We start from the raw sequence: 23,689 nt of genomic DNA, 5'->3' as shown, positions 1-23,689 counted from the left end.
AACCCATCCCTCCTGCTGGGACCAGCCCCAGCAACAGCCACCCAGAGGGGACGGTGTGAGATGCCCACTGCTGCTTCCCCCCCCCAAAGGCAAGCGCAGAGGACTGCTGTGGCACTCAAGTGCATCTTGTGCACCCTTGCTTGGACCACAAGAGTCTAGTTCTGGTGACTTGCTCACTTCACTCAGTGCTTCCTCAGCAGCTGCTGAAGGATTTGCAGTTAATATAATAATTTGAGATGTTATTTTCACCGGAAGAGTGTAGGTAAAAAGCAGTCAGCCATTAATAGCAAATAATTCTTCCACCAATATATTACTGTGTCAAAATTGGTCTCATCCCTGTCATTACAGCACTCTCACTGGTCTGCTAACGCTGCTGATGGATAAGGAATTAAACCATCATCTCTGACGCTAGCGGGTTGCGGGTACTTTGAGCAAACAACTCTGTGATCTTCGTCCAGCCACACACAGTGCAAAGCCTCGGCGCCACCAGCCCGCCTGCCCACAGCCGCACTCTGCCTAAACCCACTCTTGTTTTGGTGGTTCCTGGTGCACCTCAAGTTTCCAGACCTGTGTTTCTATTCAAGGGAGGGGATGCTCCAGCACACTGCGTCAGATCTCCCAGGGGATGAAAGCGATGACCCCACTAATCCCACACCTGGGTTTCCACAACCCTGCCTTCCCTCATGACACCATCATTGTCACACACAGCTTAAATCCAGCCAAGGCTAAACTGAACTCTCCCCTTCTCCTTTTGAATCCTCCAAGCCACTCTAGAGAAAGCAAGGATTTCCATGGAGCAGCGAGGGGAGAGGTTTTGGGGAGAAACTGCTCATCCACCCTGAGAAGGAGGAATCCTCCGGGGAAGGAGGACCTTAACTCAATGTATCTAACTGGAAAGTAAAGGGAAGATCCTTCTGTCCCTGTGCATCTTCAACCAAAGCTCTGTGCAGGATGTGATAAGCCACAGGCAGCTCAGCATCACACAGCAGGACTGAAGGAGCCCATGCCACCCTACAGCCGAGGCTGAAGCTGCCCTGACCCTTGCTGGGGAGACACCTGTGGAAATCTGCTCGATGCCAGGGTGCCCCAGAGACCCAGAACAGTCTGGACTGGAGCCAGTTCTGCAACTGGGAGCCACCAGCTTTGCTTCTCTTCCCATCACAGCTCCAGCGCGTTCCCACCATTGCACGGTTATCAAAGACCCTTGGCCACCTCCATCTTCACCATGGGCTTTGAGTTAGCTCAAAGGCAGTCCAGCTGCGGCACCGACAAGTGCCGCAATCCCCCTTCCCGGTGCGAAATGACACCCCTTACCTGGCGTCATCATCGCGGGCTATAAGAAGGTGCATGTGGCTGGTGGCCGATGCCGTCCTCAGGATGTCCACAGCCCTGCGAGACAAGGGCCACAGCAGGTCAACGTTGGCTCGCGGCGGTGCTCCACCAAGCTCGCCCAGCCACGAATCAAAGCTCACGGCAGACTGGGCAGAGACCCATGGCCTGAGCAAACCCCGTCAGCAGCCAAGTGACCTCAATCAGCTGGATGCCTGTGGGACACCCCCTGTTCCCTGCCCTGGCAGCGGGGCCAGAGGGCAACCCAGTCGCAGCCTGATTTTCCCACTTCTGCAATAAATTAGGAGTCCCCCATAACAAAACACACCCAGAAGATGCATGCGGTGGTGAGCAAATACCTCCCAGCACATCACCTCCCTCGGGAAGTTTCCATCTCAGGGATGGCTGCTTTCTAGCTCAAAATACAGACGGCCCCGTGGGAGTCAGGGCAGTGTGCTGGGGGCCAGCCACAGCCTCCCTGCAGCTGCAGATATGTCCTTGGGGATCTCCTTCACCAAACCCAGCCGCTCTGGGGGCTCAGGAGCAGGAAAAACTCCTCGTGCTGCTTCCCAAGCATCCATCCAGCCTAAGCACACCACGCAGAAGTGCAAGGCAGCAGCAGGCTAGCACTACGTTTAAAGGAAAAGGAGTGTCCCCAAATTGCAGTACACCTCTGGATCGGTTAATTATTTTCTTGGCAGGGAGCTGAGGGGCTGGATGGCAGCTCGGGAGGGAATCCCCCACGCAGAGCAGTGCTGTCGGGCTTAGGCACTGGCTAATCTCCGGCACTGGGAGCGGCGGGGCTTTCTGGGAAGCTGCAGCAGATGGAGTGGGGGTGCCAGGAGCTGTTGAAAAACAACATTTTGGGGAAATGTCTGCATATCTCACAAATCCAGTTTGGGTTCTCTTGTCTATTTTTATATAGAAACTTTTCAGCTGATAATTCCCAAGTTGGCTCTCAGGGACAGCGCTGGCTACATCAGAGCGCAGACAAAGCGATGCCCTGATGTCCTCTGTGCAACCCGCAGCCTAAACCACTTCACAGAATTATACAAAAAGCAACAGGAATCTAAAATTTCCATTTGGATATGGTACCTCTCTCTTGCGACCCCAATTAGAGAATCTCCATTGACCTCTAGGATCTGGTCTCCTGGCTGCAGGCGCCCTAGAAAAGAAAACTAATGGATAGAAACTGTAGAAAATACAGCTTGAAGGGACTGGGAGAGGTTGGGGAATTCTTCCCTTTGCCCAAAGACAGGATGAAATATGCATAGGTCATTCTGAGATGCTCATCCAACCTGTTTTTCAAGGCATCCACAGATGAAGTTTCTGAACAACCTCCCTGAACAGCAGAACTTCCTCTTCTGTAGGAACTTATGAGAGTAAATACCAAAAAATGCAATAAAGCTTTTACTTAATTCAGTTTGAGGTCAGATAGAAAACGATGAGTGACACTTCCACCTGTTCTAGATGTATTTTTCTTCACTAGATGGAAAAATTATGTAAATTAAAAAGAAAAAAATAAAAATCTTTCTGGCTTAAGTTATGAAAAGTGACGTCTGCAGATCTGCCTAGTATCTCCTTATCTGACGACACTTGGAATGAAACCAGTGGCCTAGAGCAGAGCTGAATTTGCAAAGGGATCTCCAGTCATTTTGGGGCTACAGGCAGTCAGTAGCACAGGGAAAAGCACAAGCAGCAAAGTGAAGTTCTTTGCGTGGCAGAGGTGGATCTTGGTTTAAAGACATGAAGCAATCATGTTTGTGCTGTAGAAGCCAAGACAAGGCTGCTGTTGGATGTTACAACGGTTGATACAGTAAAAAAATACCTCCCACTGCTGGAAAATCTGGGAAGAAGCACCTAAAATATCTGATAAGGCAACATATAAAATAAACACCCTGGATGTCAGCTTTTCTCAGACTTTGTGGTGCTCTGCATCACGTTTAACTCACCATCTGCATAAGCAACACCCCCTGGAAGGATCCTCTTGACATAAACTCCATATTCTTCTCCAGTGAGTTCCTTGATGCCACCAATTACCTTAATACCTGGAGGAAAAAAAGTGCCCATGACACAAAGGCAGGAGAATTTCAGTTCCCACACGCTGTGTTGGAGGGATGCAGCCTTGGGTACCACTCCCAGGCACCCCGGCACTGCCTGACACCCCTTTTAAAAATCATTTGTGGAAAGACCCGTGTATCCCTACACTACACCAGCAGCAGTAGAAGCAACAGGATTCGTCCTCTAACACAACCCAAAAGCTAAAGGCACCTGATAGCACCTGCTCAGAGCAACAGCTACCGAGACAAAGCTCCCAAAACAGCCATAGACAAAGGGCGACCACCTTCCCCAACCCCAAGTTCATAGAATCATAGAAGAGTTTGGGTTGGAAAGGACCTTTAAAGGTCATCTAGTCCAACCCCCCCTGCAATGGGCAGGGACATCTTCAACCGGCTCAGGTTGCTCCAAGCCCCATCCAACCTGGCCTTGGATGTTTCCAGGGTTGGGCCATCTACCGTCTCTCTGGGCAACCTGGGCCAGTGTCTCACCACCTTCATTGTAAGAAATTTCTTCCTTACATCTAGTCTAAATCTACCTTCTTTTAGGGCAAGGGGTGATGGTTTTAAACTATCACAATGGGCCCTGCTAAAATGTTTGTCCCCGTCTTTCTTACAAGCCCCCCTTTAAGGACTGAAAGTCTGCAATAAGGTCCCTCTGGAGCCTTCTCTTCTCCAGGCTGAACACCCCCAGCTCTCTTAGCTTGTCCTCACAGGAGAGGTGGTCCATCACTCTGATCATTTTTGTGGCCTACTCTGAACCTGCTCCAACAGGTCCAAGGTCATCGCCGATGGGAAAGATTCTGCTACTGCTGTGGGTGCCTCAGCCTGTGCCCATGTCTCTCATAATACTTGTCACAGGAAACATTCCTGGGGCAGACGTTTCCTCCAGGAGACCCCCTTCAAGGTGCAGCACCTGGACAAGCCCCAAGTTCAATACAGTGATGAGAACAGCCTCGCTGCAAGCTCGCCTGCCTGCCAGGCTCCAGCAGCAGCTCCACCGCAGCCTTTGAAGCTGCCCCCAAGGGCAGAGCTACACATCAGAAGACACATTTTGTCAGTGTTTGGATCCAGGACTTGCGGCCCAGAGGCAGGAGCCAGGGTGCAGAGATGCCCTTTGGTGTGGCCCTGGAACCCCCCATTGCAGCAGCTTGGCTTGGATGTCCTGTAGCACCTTGGCAAAGGGTTTGTGCTCTGCATGGCCACCTCTCGTGCATAAGCTGGCTGGCAGGCAAAGGCTCAAGAGACTTATTTGTCCAGGGCTCAGTAAGTCCTGCTTCAAAGATCCAGGCTATGGACAGAAGGATGAAAAAGCCTGGCTCTAATTAAGAAATCTCTCCTGAGAGCCACTGGTCAGGCATTTTGCCGCTCTGGACGGGAGGGCATGCGGAGGAGGGGATCACCACAGAGAGGGGCACTGCCAGTGTCAAGCCAGCTTCATCCTCTGGCTGCTGCCCCGAGGTAAGGAACTGCCTGAGCCTTGGTGAGGTCCTGGGGTGCACAGTGACCTCAGGCAAGAACCCCAGGCACAGCTTCTTCCCCAAAACACAAGATCCTTTTTTGAAGCAAGCAGGGAGGAAGAGGAGTGGACCCCGGATCAGGATTACTTGGGACAATGGTGTTATTTCCATCCCTAGTCCCCTTCCTTTTATAACCCAAGTTCTGCTCTAAGGACTCTCGCAGTTTTCAGCTACCTCTTGGGAAAGACCTTGTCTCTCAAGTCACCTTTACATCAAAACTGTGATTAAAACCAGATTATTACAATTTTTCATTTCATTCCAATTGCTGCTTCTCCCAAGCACAAACCCCCAGCCCTGTCTGAGTGCGGGAGTTCATTCCCTGGGCTTAATGCATTAACCATACAACCCCCAGGCGTCTGTGAGGAGCTGTTTTACTGGTGGCACTGGGAACTCACAGCAGAATGCCCCAGGAACAGGCACCAACGTTGTTCTCCACTGTATTTTTAAAGAAATACACTAAAATCTGAAATATTGCCCAAAAGAGGGATCTCTGAGCAGCACAAGCCTCACCAAGGCATGGGGACAGGTCAGGCACCTGTAGACAAAATCAGGACAGAGATGCTGCAGCCCCAAACCCCAGTGACAAGGTAAAACCAGCTCATCACTGAGGATGCTCAGTTGAAAAGCTTCTTGGCTCCCAGCTGGGCTGGGGTGGCTGCTGGTGGGCTTGCCACCATCTAGCAGAGAGACCCTGGGGAACAGGATCACACTTAGGATGGGTTTGGGAAACCCCTGGAATGGGGGAGGTCCCGCATCGGTTCCCCTGGACAGGGAAGACACTGGAAATCCAGCTTAAACCAAGGTGATAACTCAAGAAGTCATCTTACATCTTCACATCGGAACATGAAGTAATTAGGAATTATAAAATGCATTAGGCAAATCACGTAAAAATCTGCATCTCAGAAGAGGCAGCATGGCCCAGCAGCCCAACGGGGCCTGATTCTGAGGGGTTCCTCTGCCGAGGTATCAAATCAGCAATGACTCATTTCCCTTTTGTGTCCACAAATCAATTGTAATAATGTCTTAATATAGCTGAAGTATCTCCAAATCCTCCTTTATCCCCAACAATGTCAGGAGAAAATCCAATCTTGTTATTAAAATCGGTGATTACTCACAGTATTGTTTCCAGACACACTCAAACTTTGATGGGGGGGGGCAGGAAAAAAAACTGACTTTTAGCTCCCTTGTTAACAAACCAGATGAGTGCTGCCAGGCTCTGCCCATGCTGCCTCCCACCCATCCCCTTGCCATGGAGACACTGTGGATTCCAGTCCTGCCCCCTGAGAGATGCTCCAGGGAGTCCCTGCCAGGGTGGGGAGGAGGAGGAGAAGGAGGAGGAGGAGGAGGAGGAGAAGGACGAGGACGAGGAGGAAGACGAAGAGGAAGAGGAGGAGGAGAGAGGGCTCACTCCTGCCAGGGCTCAGACCAAGCCATAGGACAGCCCAGGACTGATTCCAACAAACCCAAATCATCAAAGATCGTGGTGGTAGCATTTCTGGGCGTCTTCATATTTTATAAACACTTACTTCAGTCACATTTGTATTTGGGATCCAGTGTAGGTAAATAACGGCTCTTTAATTATCACAGCATAAAAGTCCTGGCATAATACTTATTAAGTCATACTTAGGGCCAGATAATCTAGCCTTTTTTGGATCCCTCTATTTAATCTCTCCTTTCTGGCAAAGGTCCTGGAGCTGATGCCCATGTCCCCAGTATTTTCTCTTTCGCAGAATAAATATTTATGTTTATGGGGGAAACTCCAGGTAGGCATAGAGTTTAGACTGACTGAGATGGCATTTTCTTTAGATTCTTAGCGATCCTATAAATTTCTCCAAGACCCTCAAGCTTCTCTGATGCATCTAATCCCACCCCACTAATGCCAGTGTCACAGTTCTTAACTCCTCGGGCTATCATCTCACACGCTCCTGGCACCCTATACCATGGGTCAAGGCGTGTTTTGGCTAATCTGGTTGTTTAGCCCAACTGTAATCATCTCCAGCTCATCCCAACCCCACTGGCCACCGTGCCGTGCTCCCGGTGGTCTGCACGGAGAGAGGCTGCCCGCTTTGCACCTAAGCTACCAATGTTCAATTATATTTCCCTTCATCTCTCTGTTGACCTGGCAGCCCCTGCCAGCTTGTTCTGACTAGAGGAAGGGACAGACTGGGGGTGAATCACTTGCTGCCCTGTCTTAAGAAGATGAAGGTCAAGATAATGGGATCTCAGTGTGTCTGAGAAGTGACTCTTAATCAGCACTTCCCTTTGATGGCTATTCTTTAATTCAAAGTTCAGGTTTTAGGAGCCGCCAGGTAACCCCTTTGAACTTCTGCTGAGGTTCACATGTGGGTTTCCACCTAAAGCCACAGAGCAACAGACCCGGGGCCAAACGCTGACCTGCCACGCTGGCACTGACCGGGCTGATGCTGCCCTAAAGAAACTCTGCTGGAATAACATCCACATCTGAACATAAGAAACTCATGGAGGCACCTTTTTTTTTTTTTTTTTTTTTTTTTTTTCCCCAAAAAGCATATTCTGAGCAGCTACACCCATGGCAGATACGGGGCTCCTGCAAGCGCCACTTGGTCCTCAGCAGAGAGAGAGGATTTCTGGAGGATGATCTCTTGTCTTGGGAGTCTCAAACCTCACGAGAGACAATGAAGAAAGCTGATGATTGGATTAGAAAATCCACATTGTTATACCTTCCTGCAGCACATCACAAGACCCTGCAGAGAGTCTACAAGACCCTCCAAGGACCCTCTGGCCACAGGCTGGGGGAAGGGAGGAGTATCGGGACCCAGCAAAGTGGCTCACAGTGGTCTGTAACATCTGTGCACTTCTTCCAGAAGTCAGCGACAGCTTTGACAGGCTTTTCTGGGTCTCCTCCTATAACGAGCTAATCTAACCCAACAGCTAAAATCCCATCAACTCAACCAAATCCACCTCTGGAGATTAAAATATCATATTCACTGAGCAAAGACATTTCTCTGAGCTCCCACGACCCTCAGGAACAGAAGACCAGGGGAAGAGTCAGCAAAGCTGTTCCTCCACAGCGGAAAGTACCGTTACCCAAGGGCTGGAACCAGCCAGTAGTGAATCTGTAATTAATCTCAGGTCTCGGGAAACCTGAACTTGTTGTGAGTTTGACTTTTCAGGAGGGGTCCCCAAGTGGTCACCCAGGGACCTCTCCAAGGGGCCCACAGCTGCTCTGTGGGATGATGGACTGCACTCGCAATTAAAAATTATGGACGAGACTGCATGGTGGACCCCAAGAAATCCTGATGCAGGATCACAGGTTTTTATAAAGTCCATGGAAGAGTGCCGGTATTTATGCTGCTGGATATGTAGAGGTCAGATGAGATGCTATGCTGGATCATTTCAGGCTGAGTTTCATGAACCTGTGGCTCTTTCTCACGTTCTGATGGATATGACCCATCTCTTTTCCTTTCTCATCCGTGCTTTGATGTTCAGAGCACTGTGGAAGGACAGCTGACTCGCTCGGTGCTCATATACTTACCCGTGGGCCAAACTTTCCACAAACAATTTATACAGCCCGGTCCCCAGGAGACCTGCAATATCCTGCATCACCCATCGGGGTGGCTTCCCAGGGGGCCTGCCGGCAGGGACAGACAGTTGGGAAATGCTTGGGATTGTATTTATTTTTTATTATTAGAATTTTTTCATTTAAAACCTTTTTTTTAAAAAAAAAAATATATTAATTCAATTAATTTAGAAAATTCTGAAAAGCCTGGTTTCACCCCCAATCCTGATCAGGGGAGGGGCTCTGGCCCCAGGCTCCTGCACAGCTCACGGCACAGCAGCTGCTCACCATCAACAGGGAATTGGTTGGGATGTTGACTTGACTTTAACCTCCCGGCTACTAAAGGTGCTATCAGATGCTCAACACAGGCAGGCACAAGTACCAGTGTTTCTATGAGATATCAGACTTCATATCGTGACACAGGTGCTGGGGAGCAGGGGGATGTTCGAGCTTCCCCAGCCCACCCTGACATCCCTTGCAGAGGTACAGTACTCACCCAGCCCATTTTCACAGTCGTAGAAATCAAAGCAGTGTACCGTACGACGCAACCCATATGGTCCCATGAGTGTCCTGGGAGAGAAAAGAGAAACATCTTTCTTTCACGGACTAAAATAAACAGATGCCCAGGTGCCCGACCAACATGTACACAAGCACACGCTTCCCACTGCCCTGCGCGTTGCCCATGAAATGCTGTAGACACAAAGGTTGAGGGACACGGCCTTACATATTAAGCCCACACTGGCAAAATTAACCGTCTTCCTGCCCTCCTGAAGTTTCTACAGATAAATGAGAGAAAATGTGTGGGGCTGGACATCATCCTCCCCACCCAGAAAATCTGATGGACCTCTCTGTGATTCATTACCCAGCGATTAACGGGTCTGGACAGCTGCCCAGCTCCTGGGAAATGAGATCAGAGCTTGGACCAGTGTTCCAGGAATAAACCAGTTTCACAAATACAGCCAGCCTGTAACAAAGACAGCCGGGCACAATCCACCCCTGAGATTTTGTAATGCCGGCAGCCTCCATCCCTCTGGCACAGGGTCTGGAAAAGGGGGATGCGAGATCTGCCAAGCCGCTCCAAGTCCCTGCCTCACCAGGTCAAGGGTGGGAGCTTCTCCTCACAAGCCAAAGTAGATGGAAGAGCATCGTACACCTGAGTTTCCCTCATGTCAAGTAACTCTCCCAACCACCCCACAGTCTCCCCTTAAACACCTCTGGCAAGGTGGGTATCCCAAATAAATGACACCAAAAGTGTCCAGCTCCGCTCTGCCCTAGCTGGGGACCTGGACTCCAACCCCAGGACCAGCAGTGCTTCTCCTCCTTGGGTGGCCCATGGTGGTCACCCCCCATGAGAATGGGTTGACATGAGGATGGGTGGACCTTGAGCTGAGAAACCCAGATCCAGGTGTGCCAGGTGAGAAACCAGGGGTGAGGGGCTCCCAAAACAGTTCCCAGGATTTAAGATGCAAGAGAAAAGAAGTTTCTGAATCAATATCGTATTCCAAATCTGGACGCAGCTAAGGAGGGACAACACCGTGGAGCACAACAGACTCCTCTGAGTCCAGCAAGACACAGGAGAGGAGTAGATCTTGGGGACTTCTGTCTTCAGGCATCCAAAATATCCCTCAAAATATCAAGCTATTCTGCAAAGCCAGTAACACCCACTTCTAAGATTCAGACTGGAATTTTTTTCTCCTCATTAAAAATACCCCATCTTTATATTCTTGCAATGTTTCACATATTCAAGAGACTAGGCAAACAACTGACCACATCTGGCTGTCAGAAAACAGAGCTTGAAGGCATCCCAGGAAGCCAGAGCAGCCCTGCGCTCAGACTGGTTTAATTTACCATCCAGGATTTTCAGAGTATTTTGAATAAATTGCCGAGGCAACTCCACTGTAAGTAAACAGAAATAGCTCAAACCGGGCTGAAACACAACATAAGAACAGAGCATTCAGTAAAGCAGATGCCAACTTGATACGATCAACTTTTATCCCTGATGCGATGCACAAACAGCAGAGCAGAAATGAGCTTCACTAATGCTAGAGACTCAAGAAACCCAACAAGCGCTAGTGATGATGTCCTCAGCTTTTTCTGCTGCGTGCAAGCCACCTCTACCACCAAACCCTGGTCTTGGAGAAGCCTCAGCATCTTACCCTTGGCTCTCTACATGGGGGTGGTCACCGGGACCCCCAGGGCTGCCCCCTCCCCAATTCCTGCCCCGCCTGGGGGATTACCTGATGATGATGATGGCTCCCTTGTAAAGGACAGAGATGGCAGGCATCTTGCTGGTGGCCGCAGCCCAGCCCTGCTGGGCACCAGCCACTCTGATTTGGCAGGAATCCGTTAATATGATGAAAAAAAAAAAAAAAAAAAAGGGGGGGGTGGGGGTGGGGGGAAGGTCAGATGAAGCCACGTGGTCTCCCTGTATGCATGCTAATTCCACCTAACATTAACACAGCTCAGCTAAAAACGTCTCCAAGTGTAGATTAAAGCTTACGCAAGCCAAAGCCAACACGGCCCATTGCAAGCATCTTCCTGAACAAGCCAGGAGGGAGCTCTGCCAGCCCCCCCCAGCAGGGCTGGAGCACTCATCATTAACACAATGGAGTAATTATTTGGATGCATCCTATTGTGCGTCTGGGGGAACAGCCCCTCCAGGGATGAAGGGCAGTGTTTGGTGCAGGACATGTGTGCTCACCATCCCTAAAGGCTTAAAATCTGCAGCAAAGCTTTGGATGTAATAATAGACTGTAGCACTTAGGGGTTTAGGGTTGAGTGGGGTTTTTTGGGGTTTGTTTTTTTTGTTTTTTTTTTTTTTTCTTTTAGCATCTTTTCCAGCCCACAGCATTTCCTCCTTAATACAAACCAAGTTCAGCTATTCCACTATCTGTTGGGAGGTCAGAGGTATGATTTGCCTCTAAAGAACATCTTCTACCCCTGTCTTGATGCACATCGCCCGGCTGCAGAAACAGTGTGTCCCCTGTTTTGTGGGATGTGGGGATGGAGGCGTGAAATGAGATTATCCAAGGTTGGCCAGTGAGTAGGGATGGAGCTGGAACAAGCCACCTCAGGGCTTGGCAGGAGCAGGTCTGTGATCTTGGTGGGCACAGCATGAAATGAAGGGAAAATCCCAGGAAACATGCTCCCCTGTGGGCTGTGGGCTGTGGGAGGACACAGGACCTGCACCCCTGACACTTCTGGGGGACAGCTAAGGTCGTGGGTAATCCTGGCCCTGGCTCCATCAAGGGTGTCTTCCTCGTGCTGTTCCCACTGCCGGCTCCTGGACAGACCCCAGGAGTGGTCAGCTGGGGATCAGATATGGACATGCTTGCTTGGGACTGCAAAAACTCTTTGCCAGATATTTCCTGGCATCTGATGCTGTTGGATATTACTTTTCCTGGGTGTGAGCAACTAATTTTATTAGCAAGAGCTTCCCCAATGGCCATGTGAAGCCTTGCTGGGCAAGTGCAAGATGCTTTAAAACATTGACAAATGTGAAAAGCTTTCCTGCATTTTAATTGCTTTTTTTTAAAAGCGACTTACATTTGAGGGCATACAGACGAAATATTATAAACCCGAGCAGACTAGACCTTTAGGTAGCCAAAAGTCTGCTAAAAAAAAATGAATTAATTTAGTTGCAAGATCAAAATTTGGATAAATAATGCCAACTAGACAGCAAACATAGACACATCTGGTGATACATTACGTGGACACCCCCAAAGCAAGGCTTGCCCAATGCCTAGTTCACAACTGCGGAAGGGCTTTGGCCGAATCGGGCTGAGCACGAGGGGTTGTGTGTGGGGACATTTCACAGTCTGCTGGATGACTACAGCCTTCTCTGCACCAAGAGCCTCACAAAGCTACTCATCTTCACAGCACCCAAGGTCAAGAAGATGCTCTTTCTCCTGCCGTCCCGCAGATGATACCCAGGGCATGGAGAGCCAAATGTCACACTCCATTAATGCAGGAGGGTCCAAGTGCCTGGTGACTCCCAGATCTGGCCCTAAGTGTCTTGGTCAAGGCTAGCCAGGTTTTTTGGCAGGACAGACACACAACTTCAACTCCACTGGGGTGTGGTAACCCTCCATCCGTGCCTGTTCTACAGTGGGGAGCTGGTCCACACCAGGACACAGCTCCTCGAGGGGCAGGGGTGCCCCAGCACCATGCCCACCTTGGGGTGGCCTTTTTGGGCAGCATGCCTGTGAACAGATGATCATACTCCAAGTCCTCTAATGCACTAATAATCATCCTGGTCACAATAAAAGACTTCCATCCCACTACCAAAATTCAACATACAAACTTCTGATGTCCTTTGAGACTCTGCTAATAAATTATTTCACAGGATTACCCCTTTAAGTCATGGGCCAGAGCCCCGGCTGGAATAAATCAGCACTGCTGATAGCACAAGTGCTGGAGGCAATGTCAACAGGACAATGTGATGTTTCTGGCCAGCCTCAGAGGGGCTGCAGGAGAGGTCACTGGAACCAGACCAGCCCGACCCAAAACATGCAGGCAAATGGAAGAATTTCCCTGCCTGGCAATTCAGTAATTCATCCACCCTGGTTTCTTCATTTCAGGGAAAAATTTCCACACTCAACATTAAGCAGACATGTTTTTGTTTGGGGCTTGGGTGCTCAGCACCTTCAAAACCAAATCCTTCAGCAGCCCAGCTGTGGTCCCATCCAACCACAGTCCCTCCAACCACTGCCAGCTGCACCCAGCATGATGCTCGCCCCTCCAGCGTGTCGATGTTTCATACTGGCTGGGTGGGTTGTTGCAATAAACCACGTTTGTCTGCGAGGTGGTGAAGTAAATGAAAATTTAATCAAACAGGCCCTCAGGGAAGAGGAGCAGGGCTCAGCTTCCAAGTTTATCTCCAAGCTCTCAGATCCTCGACTCCATCCTCTGAAACACAGACGGACCTTGGCAAAAGCATCAGATGCTGATGCTGCTCCTGCTGATTAACATCTGTCTTATGTAGAGAATGTTTCAGCAGAATAGTTTCAGAAGTTTTTCAGTGTCTTAAAACTTGGGTTCATATTCAGGAAGGATTTATAAGTCACATATAACCTGCCTGAGGGTTCCAGTCCTGTTCTGTATAACCGGTGTTGAAGGCAAACATCCCACTGGCAAAGGGGAGACACTGTTTGCTCAAGCTCTTTACTGAGCTGGAACCTCACTGAGCAAGTCAGAGTAAATCCAGCTGGAAAGGCGAGGCTTCTTACCCCAGGGAACTGCCAACCAGACTTTACATTTTTAAATAAATGGGTGAATGGAAGAAGCATGAATTAAGCACAGACTAACACCACGGGGCTGGACAGTGTATAAACATGTGCTTAACCTGCATGTCCACCTTTTTGTTGACTGTTAGAAATATGAGTTTGAAAACTCATTGAACTCGTTGAAATTTTTCTTTTTTTTCCTATATATAAAAAAAGCTATTTTTGCTTGAAGAATAATATTTTTAATATAAAAAGTTGAGTGAATCTATATCAGTCAGCTTTACTTACCACTAGCATGCATAAGTAGGGGTGAGTGAAGCTGCGAGTGGAATCAAAATTAGTCTTAGAGCCGGACCATAAGGTTAAAAATTGCTGACAGCAAACTATAGCACAAGTCAGGTGCATTTCCAATACATTTTTCTAAGAATCACGAAAGGGAAAGCGAGGGAGACAAAAACTGGGAGTGCTGGGGAAAGGCACAGGAAAGGAGCGGGTAACATACCGGCGACTGCGACTGCCCCAATCCCACAGCAGCTGGCTGAGCTGCTGCTTCTTGCCCAGGAGCACAGAGGCCAACCAGGCTGTTACTGGGGCTGGATGTGCCCTATACACCATCCTGCCTCCTTCTCCTCCAGGGCATCGCACCTTCTCCAAACCACCAAACTGTGACCCCCACCAGGAGGAAGCAGGTGGAGAAGATGGTGGCGATATATTTGTCTGGCTTTCAGAAAGAAAGGGGAAGAGGATGGCTGAAACAAGCACAGCCAACAGTAAAGTTATTTTTTCTCAGCATTCAAGTTTCCCCTTGCCCTTCCTATCAAGACTACAAGCAAACAGTGCTGGGAACAGCTGTCCCACAATAGGTGGAGGTCATGGGTTTAATGTCATTGGGAGCATTGACACTGTATGGTCAACACGGAGGCAGAAAGGTGCCCATCAGAAAATGCAAAATTGTGCGGGAAGACATTGCTCAAGGCTCATCTCTTGTGAAATACGCTCTCATTTCGATGGTGGTGTTGGTGGATAAGGGAAGAGCAACTGATGTCGTCTACCCGGACTTGTGCAAAGCATTTGACACTGTCCCACACAACATCCTTGTTTCTAAATTGACGAGACATGGATTTGACAGATGGACCACTCCGTGGATAAGGAACTGGCTGGTTGGTGGCACTCAAAGTGCTGCGGTCAGCGGCTCGATGGCCAAGGGGAGAGCAGTGATGAGTGATGTTCCTCAGGGGTCGGGGTTGGGCCCGGAGCTGTTTAACATCTTTGTCAGTGACACGGACAGTGGGATCGATGCACCCTCAGCAAGTTCACCCACGACCCCGAGCTGTGTGGTGGGGGACACGCTGGGGGCAGGGGTGGCATCCAGAGGGACCTGGGCAGGCTGGAGAGGGGACCCCGGGCAAACCTCATGGGGTTCAACAAGGCCAAGGGCAAGGTCCTGCCCGTGGGTCGGGGCAATCCCCAGCACAGACCCAGGCTGGGCGAGGAGCGGCAGGAGAGCAGCCCCAAGGAGAGGGACTTGGGGGGGATGGTGGGGGGAAAACTGCCTGTGAGCCAGAAATGTGCACTCACAGCCCAGAACCCACCCGTGCCCTGGGCTGCAGCCAGAGCAGGGGGGGCAGCAGGGCCAGGGAGGGGATTGTCCCCCTCTGCTCCGCTCTGGGGAGACCCCCCTGCAGTGCTGGGGCCAGCTCGGGGGCCCCCAACAGCAGAAGGACACGGAGCTGCTCGAGCGGGGCCAGAGGAGGCCACAGAGATGCTGGGGGGGCTGGAGCAGCTCCCCTGGGAAGCCGGGCTGAGAGAGTTGGGGGGGTTCAGCCTGGAGAAGAGAAGGCTCCGGGGAGCCCTTCGAGCGGCCTCCCAGGGCTTAAAGGGGGGACAGGAGAGAGGGGGAGGGACTCTGGATCACAGGGTGGGGGTAGGATGAGGGATGACAGTTTTAAACTGAAATAGAGTAGATTTAGATTAGATATATGTAAGAAATTCTTTCCTGTAAGGGTGGTGAGGCACTAGCACAGGTTGCCCAGAGAAGTTGTGGCTGCCCCTCCCTGGAAGTGTTCAAGACCCATTTAGGGAGGTCTTTGATCTAGTGAAAGGTGTCTGTGCCCATGGCAGGGGGTTAGAGCTAGATGATCTTTAAGGTCCCTTCCAACCCAAACCATTCTATGATTGTATAATTTGAAATTGAGGGGTTCAGTGAGTCCTCTCCCCAGTCAAACAGTTTTTTGCAGCCTGTCCACTCAGGTAGGGTCATCTCCAAGTTATGTTAAGGCCATACAAGCAAAGAAATAGAGCCATCGGTCTCCTTAATTGTTCCAGCCCCAACATTGAGGCTAAAACCCAGGAACCAATTTTTTCATGTGACTTAGCCTTCAGCACTGACTGACAGCAAAGAGATCTGGAAGGCTTGTGCAGCCCAAGCCACAGCCCATGGAGCTCCTTTGGCAGGTGGAAAAGCCATCTTGTCTGAAACTAGAACTAAAGAAACATCTGTAGCATGCCAAAGGAGATGTGTGTCTGCTGGTGGGACAGCCAGGAAGACCACTCCACCACTTCCCCAACTGAAGAGGACCTGCATATGTCGCTGTGCCAGCACAGGGTTTTTTGCCCCAGGACACACAGCACCTCTGGACTTCCAGGCTTTGAAGTGAGCAGCTCCTGGATTTTCAAGGTGTTAGTTTTCAATCCCTGTCATGGTTTAACCCCAGGCAACAACTCAGCCCTACACAGCCGCTCGCTCAACCCTCCCATGTCGGGATGGGGGAAAGAATTGGAAGAGTAAAAGTGAGAAAACTCATGGGTTGAGATAAAGACAGTTTAATAGGTAAAGCAAAAGCTGTGTGTACAAGCAAAGTAAAACAAGGAATTAATTCCCCACTTCTCAAGGGCAGGCAGGTGCTCAGCTGTCCCCAGGAAAGCCGGGCTCCATCATGCGTGACTGTGACTTGGGAAGACAAACGCCATCATTTCAAACGTCCCCCCTTCTTTCTTTCCCCCCAGCTTTATACGCTGAGCATGACACCATATGGTCTGGGATATCTCTGGGGCCAGCTGGGGTCAGCTGTCCTGGTTGTGTGGCCCCACAACTCCTTGTGCACCCCCAAAACATTTGCTGGTGGAGTGGAGTGAGAGGCAGAAAAGGCCTTGGCTCTGTGTGAGCACTGCCCAGCAGTAACTAAAATGTCCCTCTACTACCAATGCTGTTTTCAGCACAAATCTGAAACACAGCTCCACACTAGCTACTATGAAGAAAATTAACTCTATCCCAGCCAAACCCAGCACATCTCCAAACCTTATTCCATACCATTTACATCATGCTCAGGTCCCACACTATCCAATACATTCTCATTTCCCACCACCCCCCTTCCCATCCTTTGATTTCATCCCCTTAGTCTATGGACAACCCCTGTAAAATGTCTGTAAAATGTCCACAGGTGTTCTCTGAGTTCATTTCATTCCTGACTTTGGGCTCCATCTGTTATGGTGGTCACTGAGGACAGGCAGAGCCAAAACCAGCACAATCCCTTTGTGAAGGTCTGCAGGCTCCATGGGAAGAATGCTCTCTCCTGCTTCTCTCCCCTCCTTGAGTTTTCTTGGTGGCACATTTTACATTTGTATTTAGGAAAAAAATCCAATTACGCAGTCCCCTCTGCCTCCAGCCAAGCCAGGTGCTGCGCGAGGGGAGAGTTGCCTCGAGGTTCCCTCCCCTTCAGTACCCAGGGTAGGAGATTTCAGTCTTCTTGCTTTAGGAAGCACCATTAGGATCAGAGAAACAAAGTAAGGGTTTAGGTAAGGATGCAACAAAATTGATGAATCGAGTTTCTTTTCTATCCAACAGAAAAAATCACGAGCAGCTGCAATTCTCTGCTACCTTATTATCCACCTCTCCTCTACATCTTGGTCAGAGGAGCTTCTGGAAAAGCAGCCCTTAGCCTGTCTGTGGATAAAAGGCTCTTTGACATTTCTTCCTTCGTCTGTCTTCTGTCTCCTTCCTTCCCTGCTGCTTGGGAAGGACCAACGTGAGCACCAAAGCAGGTGAACAGCCGCCACCGAATTGTGCTTGCAGGTGGAGGAGCCTGCAAGCAGGTTGTCCCCACAAACCAGGGCTGGCTCCTGGCAGGTGGGCACTCACCGGGGTCAGTGCTGGCTGCAGGGCAGGGAACTGGGATGAAAAGTAGTTACAGAAGGAGGGAAGACCCAACCACAGGGACAGGCGTGTTGGTGAGCATCAGAGACGCGAAGAGGTGCATCTCTGGCAGAAACACAGGGCAAAATGAGAAAGTCAAGGGAAAGGGTCAGGCACAAGGATGTGGTGCTCTCGGCCCTGCCAGCGAGCTGGGAGGGGTTTGCCCCCAAATCCGCCACACAGTTGGAGCAGGTCCTGCAACCAGCATCCCTGAATGAAGTAGGTGATTCAGCCAGGCCCAAATCTCCCCAAATAGGTGGCAGCTCCAGGCAGGATCCTGAGCTCGGCGAAGCAGAGGCACAAGGATGCCCGAGCAGCATCACTGAGCCTGCAGGGAGATTCTGTGCACGACTTAGCAGAGGAACAGGGTCCGAGCAGGTTTGTGTGGGTGGGAATTAGAGGTGGAAAGATATCCTGCAGCAGCAGTGAGGTCTGTCTGAGGGCGTTCGGCTCCGGAAAGTGGCAGTAAGAAGTTTGGAGGTGGGAGGGTGCAGCCCTCAGCAGGGCACTGTGTTATGGACTCTGCCCGTATCCCACCGACGCTGGGAACTGCAGTGGGAGCAAAGGGCTGCCCAGGCAGCATCAGGCATTTGCTTAATAACGACCCAACATTTGTTTCGTGACAAATATAAAATTAGCGTAGGCTGAAGTGGCATTTACATCTGATTAGAAAGCAGAAAAATGCAACTGTGCTGCTTACAGGATCGGCTACAAAGCACTGATAATAAATCAAGCAAAATAAATCGGCTGCTACGGAGCTGGGAAGCCACTGCCCACTGTTCACAGTCATGGTGCAGCCCACATAATTTTCATAAATATTACTCATGGAGTCACTTCAGATGAGCTCGTAAGATCAGGGATGTTCACAGACAAGTCTGAACAGAAGAGGAAACAGTCAGTCGTAGAATCATGGAATACCAGGTTGGAAGGGACCTCAACGATCAGCTGGTCCAACCTTTCTTGGCAAAAGCATGGTCTAGGCAAGCTGGTCCAGCACCTTGTCCAGCTGAACCTTAAAAGCATCCCGTGTTGGGGAATTCACCTCTTCCCTGGGGAGATAATTCCAACGGCTGATTGTTCTCATTGTGAAAAATTTTCCTCTTGTATCCAGTGGGAATTTCCCCAGGACTAGCTTCTTGTACCCAAACAAAAGCACACTGCCAAAATTACTGGTGTAGAAAGCAGGCAGGTACTATGGGGAGCACCTACGGACCGGCAGCTCCGTGCACCCGTCCCAGGTTGGGCAGCAGCAGCTCCTCGGCCACCCGCCTGCAGGCAGCCCCGGGGCGGGGGGGTGACACCGCTGCCCCGAGCCCGGGGTCCTGCCTCTTCCTGGTGACACCCGCTCGGGGTGAAACCCCATCCCCATGAGCACGGCTGCCGTGCTGGCAGCGGTCACACGGCGATATCTCCACACCCCACGGGCACCTTCCTCCTCCCGATGGCCACGCAGACCTCAGCGCTCCTTCATCCCCTTCTTCTGGGGCACAGAGGGGGGATCCCAGGGGAGCAGGGAGGCTGTCCCAGAGCACCTACTGCTTCCCACCGCTGCCTGCACGGTCGCACACCTCCCCGAGGTGGATGGTCAGCCCTGGTCGTTGTCACACACATCATCTCTGCGGTGTCCCTTGCAAAGGGGCTCAGTCCTCCTGGGCAGGAGGGAAAGGCACTGACCTTCCTCCAAGGAAAGCCAGAGGCTGTAGCACCCCTACCCCATCCTAACAACCCCCCCCTTGCTGACCCAGCTCCACTCCCTGCACGGGTCTCCTCCATCCGCAGAGGTGAGAGGCTGGTTCCTGGGGAGCGTTTCATCCTCGCCCATTCCCTGTGGTGGTGGGTGACCCTTCACTCCTGCCTGAACCAAAGCCCGCTCGTTAGTCTAAAGATGGAGAGGTGAGGATCTTTTAAAGCCAAGGCAGTTTTGCAATGCTTACTCACTCCTTCTGTTGAAGGAAGATGTCTCCACCCTGGGCTGGAGGCAACTCCTCACCCTTCAGAGAGGAAGACCCCTTCTCCCAGGGCATCAGCCCCATGAACCAGCACCACCAGGCCACCAAGATCACAGGCAGGTGCAGATACCCTCTCTCACTGCTGGCCAGGCTTTTCTGTTCTTCAACCCCTTTTATCACCCTTCTCTGAACTCCATCCCCATCTTCCAATATCCTTCTCAGCCAGTGGATTTCTTCAGCATGAGGGATTCATCCCAATGAAATTTTGCTGTCTAAAAGTCAGGTTTCTGCTGCCCATCACCTACACCCCGCTGGGGACGGGGGCTTCCAGGAGGGAGCTGATCCCACCTGAAAAGTATGCATCAAGTCAACCGAGGTGGAGTGTTTTGTGGACGTGCTTCTTGCCCAGCGAGAAGCAGTTTGGCCCACAGGCACCTGCCTGGCAGAGCTGGTCTCGGAGACTGCCGGCACTTGGAGAGGGGTGACGAGTGTTTTCCCACACACAGACCCCTCTATCGACGTGCAGCTTGTCCGGTGCTGCTCTGAAAGGCTTTGGTTGAGGAAAAGGCAAAAGGACCTCTTTAATTAGTCTGTCACGCAGTTAATTAGGAAGCCAGGCTGTTTCAGATGGAAGCAAAGTTAGGCTTGGTCTGCCAGAGGTTTCTGGGAAAGGTGTTTATGCCAGAGCCCCGTACCCAGCCGAGATAAGTGTCCCCCAACACCTGCTCCAGCCCAGACCTCAGATGTACCCACTTGAGATGGGGATTAATGCAATTTAAATATAATCAAGCAGAAAAGCTCAAACAAGCTCACTTCATTTTCACCCCAGCAGGACTGAGGTGCAGCGGCATCTCACACATGGGGAAGCCTTCCTCCCTCCTCCTCCTCCTCCTCCTCACCCTCCCATGAGGCAGGTGATCTGCTGCTCTGCTTGGGGACTCGTGCTGCAGCCCTGGTTTGGGTGTCAGCTCCTGTGAAGGGTTAACAGGATTATAAACCTCCCTGCCTTTCTAAATCCCCTGGACCGTGGGATTGGACTGGTTATAAACTTATTAACAGAGGGCAGTGGCTGGTGGGGGCTGAGGACCCTGCTCTGCCAGACAGGTCACCTGTCTGTCCCCCCCAGATTAACTGGGGAAAATGTGAGAACGATAGCAGGAAAGTCACCCAAGTGAATCCATAAGAAGATGGGAACAAGGAGGGGAGGGAAATGCCTGGGTATGGAAAGCAACATATTTTTGGGAAAGATTTCAGAATGTGCCATCGAGCTGAGAGTGCAGCAGAGGCTTGGGAAGAGCTTTGACCTGTCCCTGGGCTGCGAACATCCCCACGCTCAAACCCAGACCCCGGCACAAGCTGTAAACACAGCAGCAATAATAATGCAAAGAGGATCGGGGGAAGTGCTGGGCCCTTGCACCCTGGCCGTGCCTGGTGAGGAGCCGGCAGTGAGTCTGCCCCCACCCGGGGCATGCACAGCGTGGTCCACCCACGAGACCCGCTCAGCATCGGTGGGCACCTTCAGGGCTGTTTTATTTCCCACCCACCGGGTTTGGCAAAGCTCCTGCACAAAAGCCACGGTTGCAGAACCTGCTTACGACCTCCAGCAGCCGCTCTCCAGAGCAGCGAAGCCGTACGGGAGAGCCCCGTGGGGTCACGCCGGCATCATCAAGGGGAGAAACCAGTGCTGAGGGATGAGCCGCTGGTCCAGCCGCAGTAATCACCGCCCTGTGCCCTGATGATGCCCGGTGAGGTCCTGCTGGCAGCTCACATTTATTTATTAAATTCCTATTTCAAATGCTAAAATTAATCTTTTAATCAGCAGCAGAGCAGGGCCATACTTATGGGAGCGCCGGGGAGGTGTTATCTCCCCACCATCTGCTCACCACCCTCTGCCACGTCCCGGTAGAGCCGCCAGACAGCCAAACCCCGGCCAGCGCATCTGGCACCCGGCACACATGGGGACCCGACCCCCGGCACACATGGGGACCCGACCCCCGGCACAAAGCTGGGCAGCCCTCAGCTCAGGCTCTCTGTCTGCACAAAGAGCATCCCAGCGGACAAAGCTGGGGGAGGTTTCAACCCCAAATCCCGGCGGATGAGCAGATTCCTGAGGTTGAAACTGGGTTTTGAGCATTTTTGCCTTGCAAGTGCAGGGAAGCAAGGTTTAGCAGCCCTGTGGAGCCGGGGATGCCTGGGGGACCCCAGTGAGAGCTACTGATGCTGCCAGGCAGGGGCGTAGCTCTGCCTGCCCCCAGACACACACCACAGCCCCATAACATCAGCACCCATCAGTGGCCCCAACCTGGCAGTGCTCCCCAAAATGCACCCCACGAGGTCAAGCCTATCCGGCACTACCTCCTTCTGACTGGCAACAGATTCTGCCTTTTCTGCACCCAAAAGCAGCAGGGAAGCAGCGGCATAGTGCCCCTACCCAACCCCTTGGGTGAAGGTAGCTGTCGCCCCAGGGTGCTGCCCTCACCAGCCTGCCTGCAGCGCCCTTATCCCTCACTCCAGTGATCTACTTCAGCAGGAGACGGACTTGTGCCCCAGCAGCATCCATGGTCGCCAGTGGCTGCAGGGTGCCCTGGGCTCTCGGTCCCCAGGGTGGACTCACAGGCTCAGCCAGCCCCAGAAAGCCTCTGCCAAACCTCAGCGTGGACCCAAGAGCCCGCCGAGGTCCCCGCTGGCTCTGGATCCGGCCCACTGACCCCCAGTTAATCGGCTAAAGCCGCATGCTCTGAACCCCGGCCCCGGCCACAGCCGTCCTCCCATCAGCTTTCTCTGCCCTACATAGACATCAGCAGCCACCCAGCACCCGCTTTCGCCTCCCGTCCCCCCCGCCGTGCCCGCCGCCTTCCCTGCACCCACGTGGGTGTCCCCGCTCCGCACCCACCTGCCCCTTGGGCACCGGCACGGGGTGGGCACGGTCCCTTTGGGGGGGCTGGTTTTGCCAGATGGGAGAGCCCAGCAGCGGGGCTGCAACAGGAGCAAGAGCACCCACAACTGCTTGCAGAGGCTGGGGGTGCTTCCTCAGCTACCGCCTGCAAAATAACCCCCTTTCCCCACCCCTGGGTGATACCAGCCTCACCTGCGGTGCTGCCCCTCCCAGGGGAGCTCAGGTGCGGGGGGACGCCCAAGAGACCCTGCCCTCCAGAGAGAGGCCACCAAAATGAACTGAATTAAACCCTGCAAAAAGTCATGGGGTCGCTGAACGCATCGCCCCCCTGACACCTCTCCCGAAGACGGGTCCGAGACGCCGAGCGATGCCCCATTCCCCAGCGTGGCAGCATCCTGCCCTGCTTACCAGTAAATGAGAGAAAGCCCATCGAAACGCTCCAGGTCGCGGCCAGGGGGACGGAGGTAGGACGTCATCCAGGGCCACCAGCCCCGCCGAGCCATTAGGGCATCCGTGGCCAGCTCCCACTGCCCGGGGCCATGAGCTCAGAGTGCCCGCGGCCGGTACGGCTCCCTGGCACGGCTCACCGGCACAGCTCCTGGCACAGCTCCCGGCCGCAGCCGGCTACATCTAATCCCAGGCTGGCAAGCATGTGATCGCCCCTTTCCCAGCTCCCCCCAAGCTAAATCCCACCGATGTCTCCAGTTCCACGGTCCCGGGCAGGCGCGGAGCCGCTGTGCCACTGCCCCCGGGGATGTTGTGGTACAGCTAATTCCCGACAGCAGGTCTGAGCCCCCTGTAGTGTCGGAGCTGCTTGAGGCACGGCACGGCGAGCGCCTTCACCGTGGGACCCCCGTGATACCCAGCAAAGGTGTCCCATCACCGGTGTGCAGCCATCAGCCGCGCACATGTCCTGCTTGCTCTGCCCAGCACGGCCCCTGGCTCAATAAACTGCGCATTTCATCTAGCAGGATAACCCCTTC

At 52.1% G+C, this 23,689-nt stretch overlaps 1 protein-coding gene across 5 annotated transcripts in view; it reads right to left on the bottom strand.

Annotated features, from left to right (window-relative positions):
* Positions 1-23,340, bottom strand: part of LOC116963004 (syntaxin-binding protein 4-like) — a 50,017-nt gene extending 26,677 nt beyond the window's left edge. For 3 of the 5 annotated variants that reach the window (XR_004407907.1, XM_032998395.1, XM_032998397.2), the window contains exons 1-5: positions 23,115-23,340; positions 8,941-9,014; positions 3,282-3,377; positions 2,425-2,494; positions 1,315-1,389 (exon numbers count right to left, since the gene is read on the bottom strand). Coding sequence is in view for 4 of the 5 variants with exons in the window: in XM_032998395.1 (XP_032854286.1) it covers positions 1,315-1,389; positions 2,425-2,494; positions 3,282-3,377; positions 8,941-9,014; positions 23,115-23,209 (410 nt within the window). In the remaining variant the exon portion in view is untranslated. Of the gene's footprint in view, positions 1-1,314; positions 1,390-2,424; positions 2,495-3,281; positions 3,379-8,940; positions 9,015-9,168; positions 9,238-23,114 lie in introns of those variants that run through there. The other 2 variants (XM_032998396.1, XM_032998398.1) reach the window with 2 other exon arrangements.
* Positions 23,341-23,689: the final 349 nt, after the last annotated feature.

Source organism: Tyto alba, unplaced genomic scaffold (assembly GCF_018691265.1).
Source record: "Tyto alba isolate M040663 unplaced genomic scaffold, T.alba_DEE_v4.0 Super-Scaffold_28, whole genome shotgun sequence".
In the NCBI taxonomy this organism is placed as follows: domain Eukaryota; kingdom Metazoa; phylum Chordata; class Aves; order Strigiformes; family Tytonidae; genus Tyto; species Tyto alba.
Note: the sequence above shows the minus strand (reverse complement) of the source record. Positions and strands in the feature narration are given on the sequence as shown.